Genomic DNA, 16,066 nt, shown 5'->3' with positions numbered 1-16,066 from the left:
CATTGGAGCTGAGGCTGCAGCACACTGGCCCTTTTTCTCAGTGCTGTTTGTTTCCACATTCACTGTTTGTTCCCCAAAATACATTTTGCCAGTTGAAGTCGAAACAGCAATTTTCTCTAAGTCAAAGGAAACATGATCCAGTTCCAGCACTGTATTCTCACAGCTGTACCACAGCACACAGAACATGCAGTTACTTCAAAATAAATCAAACCCAAATGTTTGCGGCTTTATTACCGTTCCTGTTCAGAGGGGGAAAGCCCAGCTCCTGAAATCCTTGGGTAAAGCTGGCTTTTAAAAACACACAGGCACATTTAGTAAGCAGAATGTGCTGCCAAGCTTCTGAAGGTTCAAGCAAGAACCATAAAGTAGTTAAAGTTTTGTGACACTTAAGTTTTATTACTGTTGAAAATATTTGTTGAAAGAATCTGTTTGGGTCTTGTAGTGTTGGCAACAATGTAAATGTTTTATATTGACAGGTTCTGCTCCAAAGATCTCACTGTAAAAGGAAAGACACTTTAACAGCCACAAGTAGGACTTGTACAATAAAACCAGTAGATAAAACAGTGAGGTTACAGGGATTTAATTCTAATTTTAAAATAGATTTGATCTGAAAACTGGAGTTCTGTCATGCTTTGTTTCCTTCTGAAGGAGTGTTGTGCCATTTCTCCTACTTGCTCTTGTTGTATAGTTGGGTCTTAACCCCCAGACTCATCTCCCAGGCAAATCTCCCTGTAGCTCTGGTTCTTGCTGGTTGAAACCTTGTGGGCTGCTTCCCTTGACTTTCTGAAACAAATGAAACTGAGCAGCAGCTGAGGCTGCTGAGCTTCCACTGGGAACTAAACTGAAAAGGGGAAATAACCATACAAATCATTGTAACAGAATCTAAATTGTGCCCTCTACACCCCTGTGTAAGGATGACACCATAGTGCCAATTCCCACAAGGACAGCAAACAATTCCTGACCACGAGCCATGGAGCCAAACCTGCCTGAACACAACGTTCAGGGATTGTGTGGTTCAGGCCACCTGCAAGTGAAGATGTTGCCCAGAAAAACACTTGTAAAAAATTCAGGGTGTTTGAATACGAGTGTTTGGGTTTAATGGATTAAAATTCACTCTCATTTTGATGGAAGCAGTTTTGTCCCAGAGAATGCAGTCCCTGTCTGCTGCAGCCACTCCTGCCAAAGGACCCATAATGCAAATCGTGGAGCATCCCAAAGCGTGCTGGGTGTTCGGTGACTAATGACTGTGTGGATCTGGTTGGATGTTAATGAGCAGCTCCTGGAAGCCTCTCAGCCCTGTTTTATTGTGTGTCTGAATTCCACAGATTGTGCCTTGCCAGTACATGCTGCAGACAATGAAGGATGAACAGGTTTTCTACATTCAGCACTTGAAGTCTCTGGCGTTCTCTGTGTACTGCCAGTGCAGGAGGCCCCTGCCCACACAGATCCACATCAAGTCCCTCACAGGCTTTGGGCCAGCTGCCAGCATTGAGATGACCCTCAAAAATCCCGAGGTTGGTATTGGTGGCAAGAAAATCAGTGTCAGTTAATAAACTGTGACCACTTTCCTTAAATATCAAAGAGTAGAGAAAATACTTGTTGGGGGATTTTTTCCAAGATACAGAAGACAGTGATGATGCAAAGGGAAAAGGCAAACTAGCATGGAATAGAAAATAGTAACAAAAGCATTAGGCTAACTTGCTTTCAAAACATGTTAAACTTCTGGTTTTGATTCATAAAGTAAAAGGTTATAGTGTGAAAGAAGAGAAAATGAACAACATTAATTGGGATTCTGAGTCATTTTGTGGTTTCACTCTATAATGCTCCAACCAGAGTTTAAACCCAACCTTTATTTCTATTCACATATATATGCATATATATGAAATAAGTTCCTGTGCCTAATTGCAGATGTTATAATAATTCCCTGAGGTAATGGAGAAATCCCCCTCTTCGATGGGCTTATCTTTTATCTATTTTAAACTGTAAATATTAAAGCCCTGATTCTGGAATTTCAGGGATATCAAAGGAAGAATAATCCATTCTACTTTCTATGAATGTTTTGCATTCTTTGAAAGATAACTATGAATATTTTATTTAGATCTAATGGACCAACAAAACACTTAAACATTTACCTTGGCATAAAGAGCTGCTTGGGAGGGTTTAAAAACCTACTTGCAAAGCCAAACCTATTGGCATTTACTTACTGCATTTAATTAATCTCTGTTTATTGCATTTTGTACATTTTCTGTCAGTCTGCACTGCAGACTCCCAAACTTTGCTGAAGAATTAAGAAAATACCCTGACCGTTTTATAATTATGGAATGTCTGGTGAGGCCCCTCCTATGTGTTCTCCAGAGAGGAGTTCCAAGGCAAAGATGGCTTTGGGGTGCCCATGTGGGAAGCAGCTCTGCAGAAGATGACCTGGAGGTCCTGTTGGACATGATGGACGCTCCCAAGGAGCAGCAGTTGGGCTGCCTTGGGAAGGTGCTGCAGGCCAGCCAGGGAGGTGTTTGTCCTCCTCCCTTCTGGGCTCCTCAGAACAAGAAACTCAGATGTGCTGGAGCAAATCCAGCCAAAGGCCTAAAGATGATTAAGGGACAGGAGGATCTGACAGCTGAGGGGGTTTAAACTCCTGCCTGTGTCAGAGACTGGTCCAAAGACTGCTTTCATACCCTGGGTTACCTGCACATAAAAAGAAATCTTTAGATAAGGTTTGAACGCATCAGCTTTAACTGGCAGCAGTGAATTGTCTATTACCCCCCTTTTCCCAATCTCCCTCCTGAGTAGGAATGCTTTGAATTTGCTCATTGTTTCACACTTGCCTGTCTCTGTACTCGCTGCCAATGTGTGTGTGTGTGTTCCTTGTGTTCAGTCGGTTCTGATCTATCCCCTGATGGTTGTGCTGACTGTTGCAGAGGCCCAGCCCAATCCAGCTGTACTCACCTCCTTTCATCCTGGCCCCCATCAAAGACAAGCAGACAGAGCTGGGAGAGACGTTTGGAGAGGCCAGTCAGAAATACAACGTGCTCTTTGTGGGGTACTGCCTGTCCCACGACCAGCGCTGGCTCCTGGCGTCCTGCACCGACCTGCACGGGGAGCTGCTGGAGACCTGCATTGTCAACATCGACCTGCCCAGCAGGTACTCACTGCCCTTGGCTTCTCCCATGGATCCATGGCTGGAGTCATCCCTCACCAGCTCCTTGCACATCCCTTCCATCCCCATTCCTGCTCAGGAGATCATGCTGGTGTTAAAGTGAGAACATTTCAGTTGGCACTTCCAGATTTTCAGATTTGCACAGGGAAAAGTGACTGAGTTACACTTGTTTTATGATTTAAATTTTTTTTGCTTACAAATCTTACCTTGAGGAACACCTGGTGTGTTGCTCAGCAGTCGGATGGCACTGCAGTAGCAGTGTTGAAAGCAGACACGTAGTTTTTCTTGTTAGTAGTAGTAAAAGGTAAGTTAGGGACTGCCCAGAACTCTGTAGCTGGTAAACAGTAACATAATTAGAGAGAACAGAAATCTTAATATTGTCCTTGATTGTCCTCTCACTCTTGTGTTTAATTTCTTCCCCTGCAGGTCAAGGAGGAGCAAGTTGTCTGCCCGGAAGATCGGGCTGCAGAAGCTCTGGGAGTGGTGCATTGGCATTGTCCAGATGACATCCCTGCCGTGGAGAGTCGTCATCGGGCGCCTGGGCCGCCTGGGCCACGGGGAGCTGAAAGGTGTGCAATTGTCAGGGCTGCCACTCCCTGGGTGTGGAGTGGGACAGGGACCCAGGGTGCAAGGCAGGATGGCTCTGACCTGATCACAAACCTTTCAAAATTGAGAGTGGTAATCACCTAACCACAGAATTGTTTAAGTTGGAAAAGCCCTCTGAGCTCATCAAGTCTAACTGTCCCCCAGTACTGCTGAAGCCACCACTGATCCATGTCCCCAAGTGCCACATCCACACAGCTTTTGAACACTTCCAGGGATGGGGACTCAGCTATTCCTCTCAGTTTTGCATCACCTGCAGACTTGCTGAGACTCTGCCGTCACACAATGGTGTTAGATGGGGTGAATTTGGCTTAACCTTCCCAAGTCCTGTCTCTGCTTCCTTGAACCATGACCTTACAAAAGTTAAACGAGGTGTGCCAAATTCTATCACAGACAGGATAGACTGTTGTTTATTTTGCCAGAGTTTAGTGAGGGCAAACATGGATGGGAAGCCAGATATCCAGGCTTCCCAGGCAGGGCTCCTTAGGAGTTTATAATCAACACCAGAGCTGCTGAAGCCCTTTCTCTCCCTTTGTCCCCATTGTTGTCTTGATAGTGATGCCCACTTGACCAGGTGGATTTGAGTGTAAAGTACCTGGCAGAGAAATTATCAGCATCCTCCAAACTGGAATTTCCTGGGCCATGAGAGCATGGATTACAGGAGAGCTGGCTGCAGTCCTGCCCTGGCACTGAATTCCTGTATTGGTTTTCATAAACCTTTCCTTGCTTGTGCTCTGGGTCTGATGCCACTCCCTCGTGTTGTGCAGGATTTGCACACTGTCCTTTGAATGGAAGTTTGAGGGCTTTATCAGAGGTTAGAGAAAGTTCTGAACAGTTATCACAGACGTAGAGACAGGATTCAGTTGTGATTCCTCAACTTAGACATCACTGAGCAAACAAAAAGGTCTTGGGAAAAAATGTATTGAATAAAGGAAAGCAGACTGCCATGGAATAAACACATGCCACAGGAACTCCTCGAGCACTCAGTTTGCAGGGCCAGACCCCTCGTGTGCACAGGAGTCAGTCCTGGAGAGTCTGGGATTAAGGAAATGCCAAGTGTTGGGAATGTGTTGCTGTTTCCAGGTGGGTGCTGGCTCTGCATCAGCTCTGTCCTCCCATGATGCTTTTCCCTTGCAGACTGGAGTATCCTGCTCGGGGAGTGCTCCCTGCAGACAATCAGCAAACAGCTGAAGGAGGTTTGCCGCATGTGTGGCATCTCTGCAGCAGATTCCCCCTCCATCCTCAGTGCCTGCCTCGTTGCCATGGAGCCACAGGGATCATTCGTGGTGATGCCAGGTATGGTTTAGCCAACTATGGCAATGCCAGAAAAACTGTTCTTTTATCACATTTCACACTTAGGCACATTAATCTTGGGATTTCTGTGAAGAACTTGACTAGCATGGCTAAATAGGTTGAGCCAGCAGAATTCCCCAAAATACCCTGGAGAGATGCTACATGGGGAGAGCAGTCTCCTGAGGGAGGGTGACTGCAGGCCACTGCCAAAGTGCTGATCTGTTCCCTGGGAAGCCCAAGGGCTCAGGCAGCCCAGTTCCCATGGGCTGGAAGTGGTGTCACAGACAGCCTTGTGCCTGGAGGAGGCACAGTGGGAATGAGTAGGAGCCCGTGGAAATGGGAATAAGAATAAGCCCATTTGCCTTCTCACATGCTGAAGTTATTTAGAGAGTTCACTTACAAGCAGCAGTCCATGGGCTTAAGTTAAAGTGAAATTTAATGCTGAGGTTCCCTTTGTTGTTTTACCCGAGCACGTACTTTTTAATGTATGTGGTGACATATCCTTAACATATCCTTACAAGCCACTCTGGGGTTTTTTAAGTTTAGAAAGAAAAGACTAATACAGAACAGAATTAATTGAGCTTGAAAATTACTTATCATGTTGAATATTTTCAAAGCAGAGAATTTGTAATGTGAGAAAACAGATGGCAAACGAGGCTTTTTTCATATCACAGTAAAACACAAAGACCCAAATCCTTCAACAGAATTTTTTTTTTCCTTTAGATCCTGACACATAATTAGGTCAACAGCAAGCAAAAATTAGGTTAAAATTGAAGGTGCTGGTTAAATACTGCTGAAGAATGTGTCTCTGCATTGAGTATTTGCACCTTCCAAGTTAATTGTTGGTGGGTAATTGAGAAGAATAGAGCAGGAGGAGAGAGAAACTTTATTGGTGTGCGGCTTTATTTTTGTGTTTGTGTTCATATTGACCAAAGTGGGGTGCATTTCATAATTCTACAGAGATGTGTGTGAAAAATCAATTTAACTTGGTCGTTTAACAAGTAAATATTTGATTAAGGGCCAGCAGAATGACAGGAGAGGTGGGACTAGTGATCTTAATGTCAAGCTCTTGCAGCAATGTAATCTTTTGAAGATAAGGCCCTTCAGCTGTGTCTGCATTTGCAGAGCAGGTGGGCTGGGCAGAGATGTCCCTGGACACGTGTTTGGGAGGTGATGCAGTGACCACCTGTGCCCTGTGTCTGTCCCCACAGACGCGGTGACGATGGGCTCGGTGTTCGGGCGCAGCACGGCGCTGAACCTGCAGTCGTCCCAGCTCAACACCCCCCAGGACGCCTCCTGCACACACATCCTGGTGTTCCCCACCTCTGCCACCATCCAGGTGGCACCTGCAAATTACCCCAACGAGGATGGCTTCAGCCCCACCAACGGTGAGTGAGGGGGGAATCCCCTGGGGCCTTTCCAGGGCGTCAGCAGAGCTGAGCTGGGCAGGAATGAACCCCCAGGGCTGGGGTTCTGCACAGACCCCACACCACCCCAGCAAGGGAACCATGCAGGGCTGTAGCTACAGGGGGACACTCTGTGCTCTCCCCGAGTGTATTTTTGGAGTCACACTGGTTTATTCCAGAAGGGACAAGGACCAGCCAATGCACCAAGCGGCACAGGCCAGAATGTGCTTTGTCTTGGTGTGACTTGCTCAGGCCAGCCACCGATTTCCAACTGTGCTTCACATCGTGCCCTGTTGTGTGCAGAGCTGACACAAAGGAGGCACTTGCGGTTGAGTAGGGAAAATATCCCAGCCTGAGATTTCCTGATGCCCCTGGAGTGCTTTTACACTGAACCTGCAGTTTGAGTCAGCAAGACTCTGGTTAATGCTGTATATCCAAATAAGCATTTTCCTGCTTTGTCCCAAATCCTTTAAATGAGTGCAAAGCAATTTAAACCAAGAGTAGCTACAAACACATACAGTGGCTGTATTAATGAGGAGGGCAGTTGGGCTGGAGACAAAGGTAAGCTACTGCTTTTAAGGCTTTGATCTGTCCCTCCTGGAATGTCCCAGGGCCTCTGAAGGGAAGTTGCCCCTCTCAATCCCTGTCCCAGGAGGCACTGGGATCCCTCCCAAGCATGACAAACATTAACCTGCATTAACCTGCCCGTTGGTGCTGCAGATGTTAATTAGAGTCAGGTACAAGAATGGCCTTTTCCAAAATGGTGTTAAATTTAATTTTCTTAACTCTGCTCTACTTAATGATTAAGCTGCTTCCTACTGCCATTAGCCAGCTCATTTCTGCTCTAGGGGCCAAGCAGAGCATGATATTAGCTCTGGTTTGTTTACTGAGGCTGTAGGACACAAGTTAATAAACTTCAGTTATAACATTGCTCTGGCAATCCAGAGTTTCTCTTTGGGAGATGAAGGAAAACAACCACCTGCCTGTTTCAATACTGGGGTCTTAGGTGAAGATAGTTCAGGACACACATACCTTCCCATTTTATATGGAGTAAATTAATATTTTTCAAGAGAAATTGTTATTTATTGTTTATTATATGTAGGATGCATGACTTCTACTTAGGGCTTTGTGTTTTAGTATAAATTTGGTTACAATTTTAATTAATGCAGTTAATTCAGACAGCTTCCACTGTACCTGTCTACCCACTAAAATATACTTTAAATAGCAGTATACACTTGGATTTCTTCACCTGCTGAGAAATCTGGATAAGAAAACCCCCTCTAAACCACATTGTGATGCTGTAATTTTTGGCTCTGTGTTGATGGTGCCATATCCTTCTCTCCCATAACTTACTCAGAGTAGACAACTTACTCTGTGTGCAGATCATGAGTAACGCATGCATAAGGCAAACACATCTTCCCTGTATCTTTAGGCCTCCCCCTATATTAACATAAACCAAATTAATCCAGCCAATTATGCTAATGAGCTATGTGGAACTCCTGAGGTGAAAGTGGGATATGAAGGCTGCTTTGTGGGGGATCCTGGTGCAGTGTCTGAAAGAATCACGAGTCCCTTGTTGTGAGGAAGCCTTGCTGTCCTCACAGATTCCAGGGGCAGCTTCCCTGGAGCTGCCAGGGCTGTTCCCAGAGGTTGGAGCTGTTGTGCAGCTCTGGGAGCCTGAGGAGCAGCACCTGTGGCAGCAGCACCTGGAGCTGTGTGTGATGATTCCAAGTTTAGGGGTTTAGTGTTTAGGGGTCTCTGTGACCAACTGCACAGAGGTGTCAGTTGTTCTGTTACAAAATTCAGTCTGGATTTTATGGAGTTGCTACAATGGGAATTCTGTTCACTGTGTGGCCACTGCTAAAATTCATTATCCCAAGAGCTGCCTGCCAACTCTCCCTTTTATGTCTGTGTGGTTGCAGTCAAAGGTTCTAAGGGGGATTAAACATTAAAATTTTTATCTCTGCTTTCATCTATCTTGGGAGTATGTAAAAGAAAAAGGGAAAGTAAATAAATTGAAGGGAAAGGTAAGAAATTATAAAAATTTCTTGGAGAAAAGAGTATAGCACATTGGAAATTATTTTCTTTTCTTTTCCTTTCCAGATGACATGTTTGATCTCCCATTCCCAGATGACATGGACAATGACATTAGAATTTTGATAACAGGAAATCTTCACTCTTCACCAAATTCCTCCCCAGTTCCTTCCCCTGGATCACCATCTGGCACTGGAGTGGGATCTCACTACCATCACAGCAGGGTAAGGCTGGAGCACCATAGGGAACAGCGCTTAAAATAAAATACAGAGGAACACCCGAATCCTCCAACAGAATCTTTTTCCTTTAGATCCTGACACATAATTAGCTCAACAGCAAACAAAAATTATTTAAAACTGAAGGTTAAATACTGCTGGAGGTGTCTCTGCAATGGCTGTTTGCACCCTCCAAGTTAATTGTTGGTGAATAATTGAGGGGGAGAGAGCAGTAGGACAGCAGCTTTATTTTGGTGTGGCACAGCCATAGCTGATGACCCTGCATAGATTTAATCTGTACTCATCCATTCTTTCCTGGAAAATCCTATGGAATGTCTCTGGCATGAAGTGACAAGTCTTTGAGAGGAGGGAAGCTGTGACAGCCCTGTTCCCATGGATTTCAGGGGAGGCAAGAGGGAGAGAATTCTCCCAGTGATGAAACTGCCCATGGAAACTCCGCAGGTGCTGGATGGTTATGCAGATGTTGTTTTCTTAGGAATATTTAGCCCAGAGCACACAACGTTTGGGAGTTATTTTTGTTTGAAGTGGCTTTTATAAAGTCAGTTCCAACATCAGTGATTACTTAAAATGCAAATTATTTTCAGTAATTCATGTTCTTTTTTTTGAATTGGCTTGGATCAGGTTTGATGGAACTCTTTCACTCCTACATTTAATCATGTAAGACTGAACTGTTCTCTTAAAATGGTTTCCTTCACAATTAGGTTGAAGTTTTGTGCTTTGCAAGTTTCTGTGAAGTTTTGTTCTAGAAGTATTAACTTTGAAGTAGTAGCATATTACTTCTTTACTAAATAATAGAGTATTTTATGAGAGAAACAGGGTAACTTTTATACCATTTTTGACATGTCAATGAGATGTCTCCAGACCAGAATTCTAACTCCTGAGCATGACTGACTAAATGGTGATAGTTTTACCCCTGGAAGTAGTAAGTCCTACCTGTATTTCCCTTGAAAACTCTGCCAAAATGCCTCAGTGGAGCTTTAATACAGTCAGTGAGGGAGAAATGCCTCCTTCCTCAGCCACAGAAATACTAATCCTGTATTTTGTGAGATCAGTCCACAACCACCTTGTGTGGATTGTGTAACTCTCCCATCAAAGGCTCTATAACAGCACACTGCTGTCCCAGTTATTCCAAACCGGTGTGTGGGCAAATGAAAACTTCTAAATTCTGCTGCCAAACCCTGCAGCCATAAATCAAAACTCCTCACTTTCTCTCTCCCCAGTTCCCTCAGCAATCCATTCTGTCCCACTTCTCTGCAGAGGTTGCTTTCAGTGGAGCTGCATCCATTGGGAGCAGCCCTGAGAGGTTCATGGCCTGAGCCCAGAGCCCTGGACAAGCCCCTTCCAGCTGAAACCGAGTAATTCCCATTAACCATTAAGCCAGGCCTGGTAATTGCAGTGTAATGTTTGGCCTTAGCAGAGCAGCAGTGTGTGATCATCCCCCCGTGGGCCTGGGGTCAGGGCAATAACTGATGGCTGGGCACCAGCCCCGTGTGCTGGGCTCCCTGTGCCCCCTGCTCCAGGCTTTTTTCCTGCCTTGGATTCCTGTCCAGACCCACTGGAAGGGATTGGCAGGGAGGGATTTGTAATTGAGCTGCTTTCTGTGCTGTGGAATCTTTGCCTTTTTTCCTAACCTATTGACATTTATGGATGAAGTGAACTGCTCTCCCAGCTGTTTGGGAATCTACAGTGCTTCTGAAACATAAGCCAGGAGAACCAAGTACAGGGGAATAAGGCAGGGCCTGGGTAACTTTGACTAAGATTCCTGACGGACTAAAGGAGGGCTCATTTGTCACAGGACAGTAATTAGCAAATGAAGTCACCGTTCCAGGAGCAGGCTGTACTGACAGCACCCCCAGAGCTGCCTTTTCCCTGTCTTGCAGAGCCAAGGTGAACGTCTCCTCTCCAGAGAAGCCCCCGAGGAGCTGAAGCAGCAGCCCCTGGCTCTGGGGTACTTTGTGTCGACTGCCAAAGCGGAGAACCTCCCGCAGTGGTTCTGGTCCTCCTGTCCTCAGGCACAGAACCAGTGTCCCCTCTTCCTGAAGGTCTGTCATGCCCCACATGGAGCACTCATTATCCACTGCTGTTTCCATGCCTGTACAAGCTGCAGCTGGAGTCTGTGGTGTCAGAGTGACCCTGAGACCTCCCACTCCAGAACTGCAGAACTCCAGTCCATTTATTCAAAATTGTTACCATTAATTTGGTAATACACGTGGTCATGGGGGGGGTTCAGCACAGAATTGCCAACTGAGGTGATTCACAATGGATGTTTCTTGAGAATCTTTAGCAGTACCTGCTGTATGAGAAGTTAATTTTTGCTCTTTCCCTCGGCACAGGCCTCTCTCCATCACCACATCTCTGTAGCGCAGACAGACGAGCTCCTACCTGCCAGAAATTCTCAGCGAGTTCCTCACCCCCTCGACTCTAAAACTACATCAGATGTCTTGAGGTAACACCCTTTAGGTCTTCATTTCTGCCCTAAACATTTGGGGACTGAGCTTGGAGGTTTCAGAGTAACCTTTCCAACCTATCACAATTACTTATCAGCACTTTTTAGCCCTGCCATGCCCTATTGTGTCTTGGGGCATTTCCTCCTCCATGATGCCAGAGCAGGGCTTTGAGGGGGAATTCTGGGGGTTTCCCTCTGCTGTGCACAATGATGCCAAGCAAACTCAGAACAGCTCAGCCTTGTCAGGGGGACATCATGGTTTGCCCCCCCACCCAGACTGCTCTGTTCCCCTGGCATCTAATCTGATCTGTGCCACTCATATTATCTTACCTCACTGAACCCAGTGGATTTGTAGGAGGAGATAAAAGCACTCCTGATGCTACTGTGCTAGCACTGGGGTGTAAAGGAGACACTGTTCCTGAATGCATGTAGGGTGTGTGTTTTATTGTTCAGGATGGTGTGGGGCCTGTTTGCCTCCATCCCACCTTTGGGGACTGGACACAGATCTGTGTGAACAAACAAACATCAGCAGGGAATGGGAATGTCTAATCTAAGGAAATTGGGGGTGTACTATTCTAGAAGATCTGAATTTGCAGCCTCTTGGGAGGACTGAGCTCTCACAGGTGTCCCAGGTATTGAGTAAAACGAGAATGCAGTGGACAGGGAAAGGATGAGATGCAACAGACACAAGATGAGAAATTGCAATTAGATAGAGGAACACAGGAACAGTGTGAGCAAATACTGGTACAGGGTGCCCAGAGAGGCAGAGGTGTTCAATCCCCAAGGCTTTGACAGCAGTGGCATTTGAACCACTGTGAGTCCGTGTGTGTTTGGGAGGGCCTTCATGCAAATAGCTCAGACATAGCAAAGCTGAACCCTCCTGCTTTTCAGTGAGGTTCCTCCTTTGCCAACATACTGGCAGCTCTGTCAGGGTGTAGGTCCAGGAGAGCCCATTAACAGCCCCAGGGCAGGCTGTGACGTCTGTGCCTTGCTGTGCAGGTTTGTGCTGGAGCAGTACAACGCCCTGTCCTGGCTCACGTGTAACCCGGCCACACAGGACCGCAGCTCCTGCCTGCCCGTGCACTTCGTGGTGCTCACCCAGCTCTACAACGCCATCATGAACATCCTGTAGGACACACACAAGCACTTGTTCTTCTGGCTGCTTCTCCCCTCCGCCCTGGAACGTGCCATGACCTGCAAAGAGCTCCGTTTGCTTCTCTTCAGACCAGTCCTGTGCCGTGCTTCTGTTCCTCCAAAAGCACATGTGAATTCTGCAGTGTTCAAAACTAAACTACCCATTAACATCTCTGGCAGCTTCAGTCCAAAATCTGGGAACATCCAAGAACAGTGAACACAGAGTAACCTCAAGCCAGTGTTAGTTTGGTGGCTCAGTAACTACTGGTCAGTGTGATTATTTTTTTTAATATTTTATTTTTTTAAGGAAGACTACAGGATCTTTTTGCATTAGGAACTGATAAAGACCCACGAGCAGTGTCAGCCCTCTGAGTAAAAACCACCTTGTAGTGACCAGTTCAGCTGTTTTGTTGTTTGATCGTCGTAAACTGGGACTTTGCAGGAAGAAAAAACCACAAACACAAAACCACACAGTTGTAGTCTCGTATAAATATTGGAGTTTTCTGTCTACCTGGAGTTCCTGTCAGAGTGGATTGGGATGAATGCATGCATTTGTTACCTGTCCATGTAGATATGAATGGTCTGGAGATACTTTATTTATTTTTACGTTTGGGGAGGGGAGGGATTAAATTATAAAGGACCAGGAACAGTAGAAATACCTTAAAAATCCAGCTCCGTTCCACTGTAGGGTTATTTATCTACAGACCTCTCACTCTTCTGACCTGGAAATCAAAAGAAGCTCATAACAATCAAAATCTGGGAAGGGAAGTGTTCTGGTAAGGATATCTTGTATTTTAAGGAATTCTCCCCTGTGTTTAGCCTGGTTAAAGCAAGGAATGGCCAGTGTTTAATGAAGGATAACACTACCTAAGGGAGAAGAGTGAGAGAGAGGTAGGGAGGAAAAAATACTTTAAAGCCCAGTTCAGGGCAAGTGGAAAGTGGCAAATTATTCTATTGTAGAGCTATGATTGAAATATATTTCCAGCAAATTTAGTGATGCTAGAAAAGTATTTACTGAAAGCCAAGTCGCCCTTGAATTCTGGGCAGACTCGTCCATGTACATATCCAAAAATACGGTTTTTGTTTACACTAAATCAGTCACAAATCTGGTGTATTTTTTCTGACTATAGGAATATTATTTCAAAGAAATAATTTTTAAAAATTATATCATTAAATTAGTACTTGAAGTTACACCACTGTGGTGGCAAAGTTACTTTGTTTAGTGAAATGATCGCCATTGGGAGGGTTAATGGCTAATTGAAGTATTTTTATGACTCCTTCATTCCAGGCTCCCAGGGGTTCCTATTCCAGCCCCATTCCCTCATTTCTGGGGGTGCACTGGGCAGCAGGAGGGGGCCAGGGTCAGGCACTTGGATCAGGCTGGGTGACCCCTCCCCTGGCTGTGTAGAAAAACTACCAAGTTTAGAGTTCTTCCAAAAGACTTTCATGTTCTGGTTAAAAAAAATGAAATTCTATGATTTTAAAAAGTATTTTTCTTGAGATAATGTAACATTTAAAACAAATTATATAAAATAATAAAAGAAAAAAAAAAAGAATTGCTTGTGTAATGAGAAGGTGAAGGCAGGAGAGGAACCTGTAAATGGATTATTTCCTTCCCTGCTCCACCCCTCTGTGTGGGTGTCCTCTTTGCAATGTATAGGTTAAAAAAATCTGATATCAAACCATTTGTATCTAATGTGTACAGTGTAAAATTGACTTTAAAAATATTGCAGTACTATTTTTTCTTAATCAGAAAAGAAAATTCTCAAGGCCTTTTGAAGAGCATAAAAAGATGAAGATTGTAAACTTGTATAAAAAAATTTAACTTGGGGAGGAAAACAATGTAAAGTAGACATTTGTAATCTTTTACCATTTGGGGGTTATTTGTTCCCAGGATTCATCTGAACTTTGGATTATTATTTTGCTTATTGTTTTTAAATGGGCCGTTTTTATCCAGGGGCATTTCTTCCCCTCAAACCTGGTTCTAAGCAAAAATTAGAAATTAAAAAAAGGGCAGCGAGGAGTAGTTTTCATCTGGTGTCTTTTATTTAATTTTTTTAAGTTAAGAGAAGCTGGTGACATATTTATACGTTTTTGTGCAAAATAAATGAATGGCAATAGATTTTAAAGAAAAATCTTATGTACTTCAGTGTGAGAAGTTCTGTATAATATTTCTCTTAAATATGCATTATTTTACTTGTGAGTTTTTTACTGAATTAATCTGAAATGTACAAGCCCTGGCTTTCCTACAGAGTGAAGAAAGTTATTATTATTTTTTTTTTTATTTCTAACTTTGGAAAATCATGCCTAAATCAGAATTATTATTACAGTTGTTTGAGCTAAAGGGAGCGGGAGGGTGGGGAATGTCCAGCATGCTTGTATGTATATTTCAGAACCTTTTTTAAATGTAAAAGCTGTACATTTCTGGGGAGTTCTGAATTTCTTTTTGTTTTCTTTTTTTTTTTTTTCCTCTGAGCATTTTGCAGTGAGCTTCTTTTATATATAGCCGACAATTTGAAAGAAAACAAAAAAAAAATGTGAAGTTCATTTTAAATCTACAGTATATCGCTGGTACAATACACTAAAAAAGACTTTGATAAAAAGAAACAATAATAATAAAAGACCTCCATTTTAAATGTCATTCATATATACCTTGTGGATGAGAGCTATATACTTTTACACACTTTTTTAGATGAATAAATTATTGAATTACTGAAACTGTTGGTGCAGTTTTTTTCTTTTATTGAGCTCTGAGTTTTGGCATTCCCAGGGAAGGAATTGCAGGGTGCAGATCCAGGGCTGTGACTGGAACTGGAATGAAATGTTTCAAACCATGGCTGTTGCGAGGGGACAGGGGCTGTCACTGATGCCAAGGATGGAAAATCCTGCCAGAGGGGTAGGTGGGAGCAACCTGGGATAATCCAGTGCCACGGGAGCAGTGGCTGCTTTCCATGGGCAGCTCCAAACCCAGGGGTGCATCAATGATGGATGAACTTCTCCATGTGCAGCAGGTGAGTCTCCAGCAGGAGCTGTCAGGGGCAGGTCAGGCCTGGCCCCTCTCCAGGGGCACATCCAGGCACAGGGATGGGGACAGGGCCATGGTGGCTGCAGGACAGCCCTGGATGAGGGACCAGAGCCATGGCCTCAGGCTTCCCCGAGGAGCTGCAGAATCCCCAGCCCACAGGAGCTGGACTCCATGATCCTTGTGGGTCTCTCCCAGCTCAGGATACTCTGAGATTCTGTGCTAACTGAATTCTGTGCTGTGTAACTGCTGTGTGCAGGGCTGTGTTGGACTGTTGCACCCCAGGAGGTCTCTTCAGAGCGAGACACTCTGGGATTAGCAGTCATTCCCAAATACAGAAGTGCCAAAAATGACATCTACTGAACAGCTGTGACATCCCAGGATGTGGGGGAGTGGGGATTAGAGCCAGCTGTGCCATCCTGGGATGGGGGGAAGGATCCAGCTGTACCATCCTGGGGTATGTGGGGTGGCTGGAGCCAGCTGTGCCAGCCCAGGCTGCAGGGACAGCCCCTGTTACAGCAGTGCTGGCTGGCAAAGGGCGATGGAGGAGTTTCTGGAGACTCCAAGTGTCTCACAGCTGATCTTTGTGGCTCACTCCCTTAAAAAGTATCCTAAAAGAACTCATTTTCCATAACAGCTGAAGCCCACATGAGCATCCCATGACATCTCCAGTGTCATGGAGGAACTCCATGGATGGAGGAACTCCACCCCTTTCCATGCCTCTTTAATGGCCATTTG

The 16,066-nt window shown here is 44.9% G+C and overlaps 1 protein-coding gene across 1 annotated transcript in view; it reads left to right on the top strand.

Moving 5' to 3' along the window:
* Nucleotides 1-15,024, top strand: part of MED13L (mediator complex subunit 13L) — a 186,665-nt gene extending 171,641 nt beyond the window's left edge. Inside the window, exons 23-31 of the mRNA XM_059863897.1 lie at nucleotides 1,326-1,514; nucleotides 2,916-3,139; nucleotides 3,581-3,723; nucleotides 4,895-5,053; nucleotides 6,262-6,438; nucleotides 8,560-8,714; nucleotides 10,607-10,768; nucleotides 11,060-11,172; nucleotides 12,172-15,024. Of these exons, the coding sequence (XP_059719880.1) occupies nucleotides 1,326-1,514; nucleotides 2,916-3,139; nucleotides 3,581-3,723; nucleotides 4,895-5,053; nucleotides 6,262-6,438; nucleotides 8,560-8,714; nucleotides 10,607-10,768; nucleotides 11,060-11,172; nucleotides 12,172-12,304 (1,455 nt within the window). The 3' untranslated portion in view covers nucleotides 12,305-15,024. The remainder of the gene's footprint in view (nucleotides 1-1,325; nucleotides 1,515-2,915; nucleotides 3,140-3,580; nucleotides 3,724-4,894; nucleotides 5,054-6,261; nucleotides 6,439-8,559; nucleotides 8,715-10,606; nucleotides 10,769-11,059; nucleotides 11,173-12,171) is intronic.
* Nucleotides 15,025-16,066: the final 1,042 nt, after the last annotated feature.

This window comes from Haemorhous mexicanus, chromosome 19 (assembly GCF_027477595.1).
Source record: "Haemorhous mexicanus isolate bHaeMex1 chromosome 19, bHaeMex1.pri, whole genome shotgun sequence".
Classification (NCBI taxonomy): Eukaryota; Metazoa; Chordata; class Aves; order Passeriformes; family Fringillidae; genus Haemorhous; species Haemorhous mexicanus.
The sequence above is the reverse complement of the archived record's forward strand: the minus strand, read 5'-3'. Positions and strand labels throughout refer to the sequence as shown.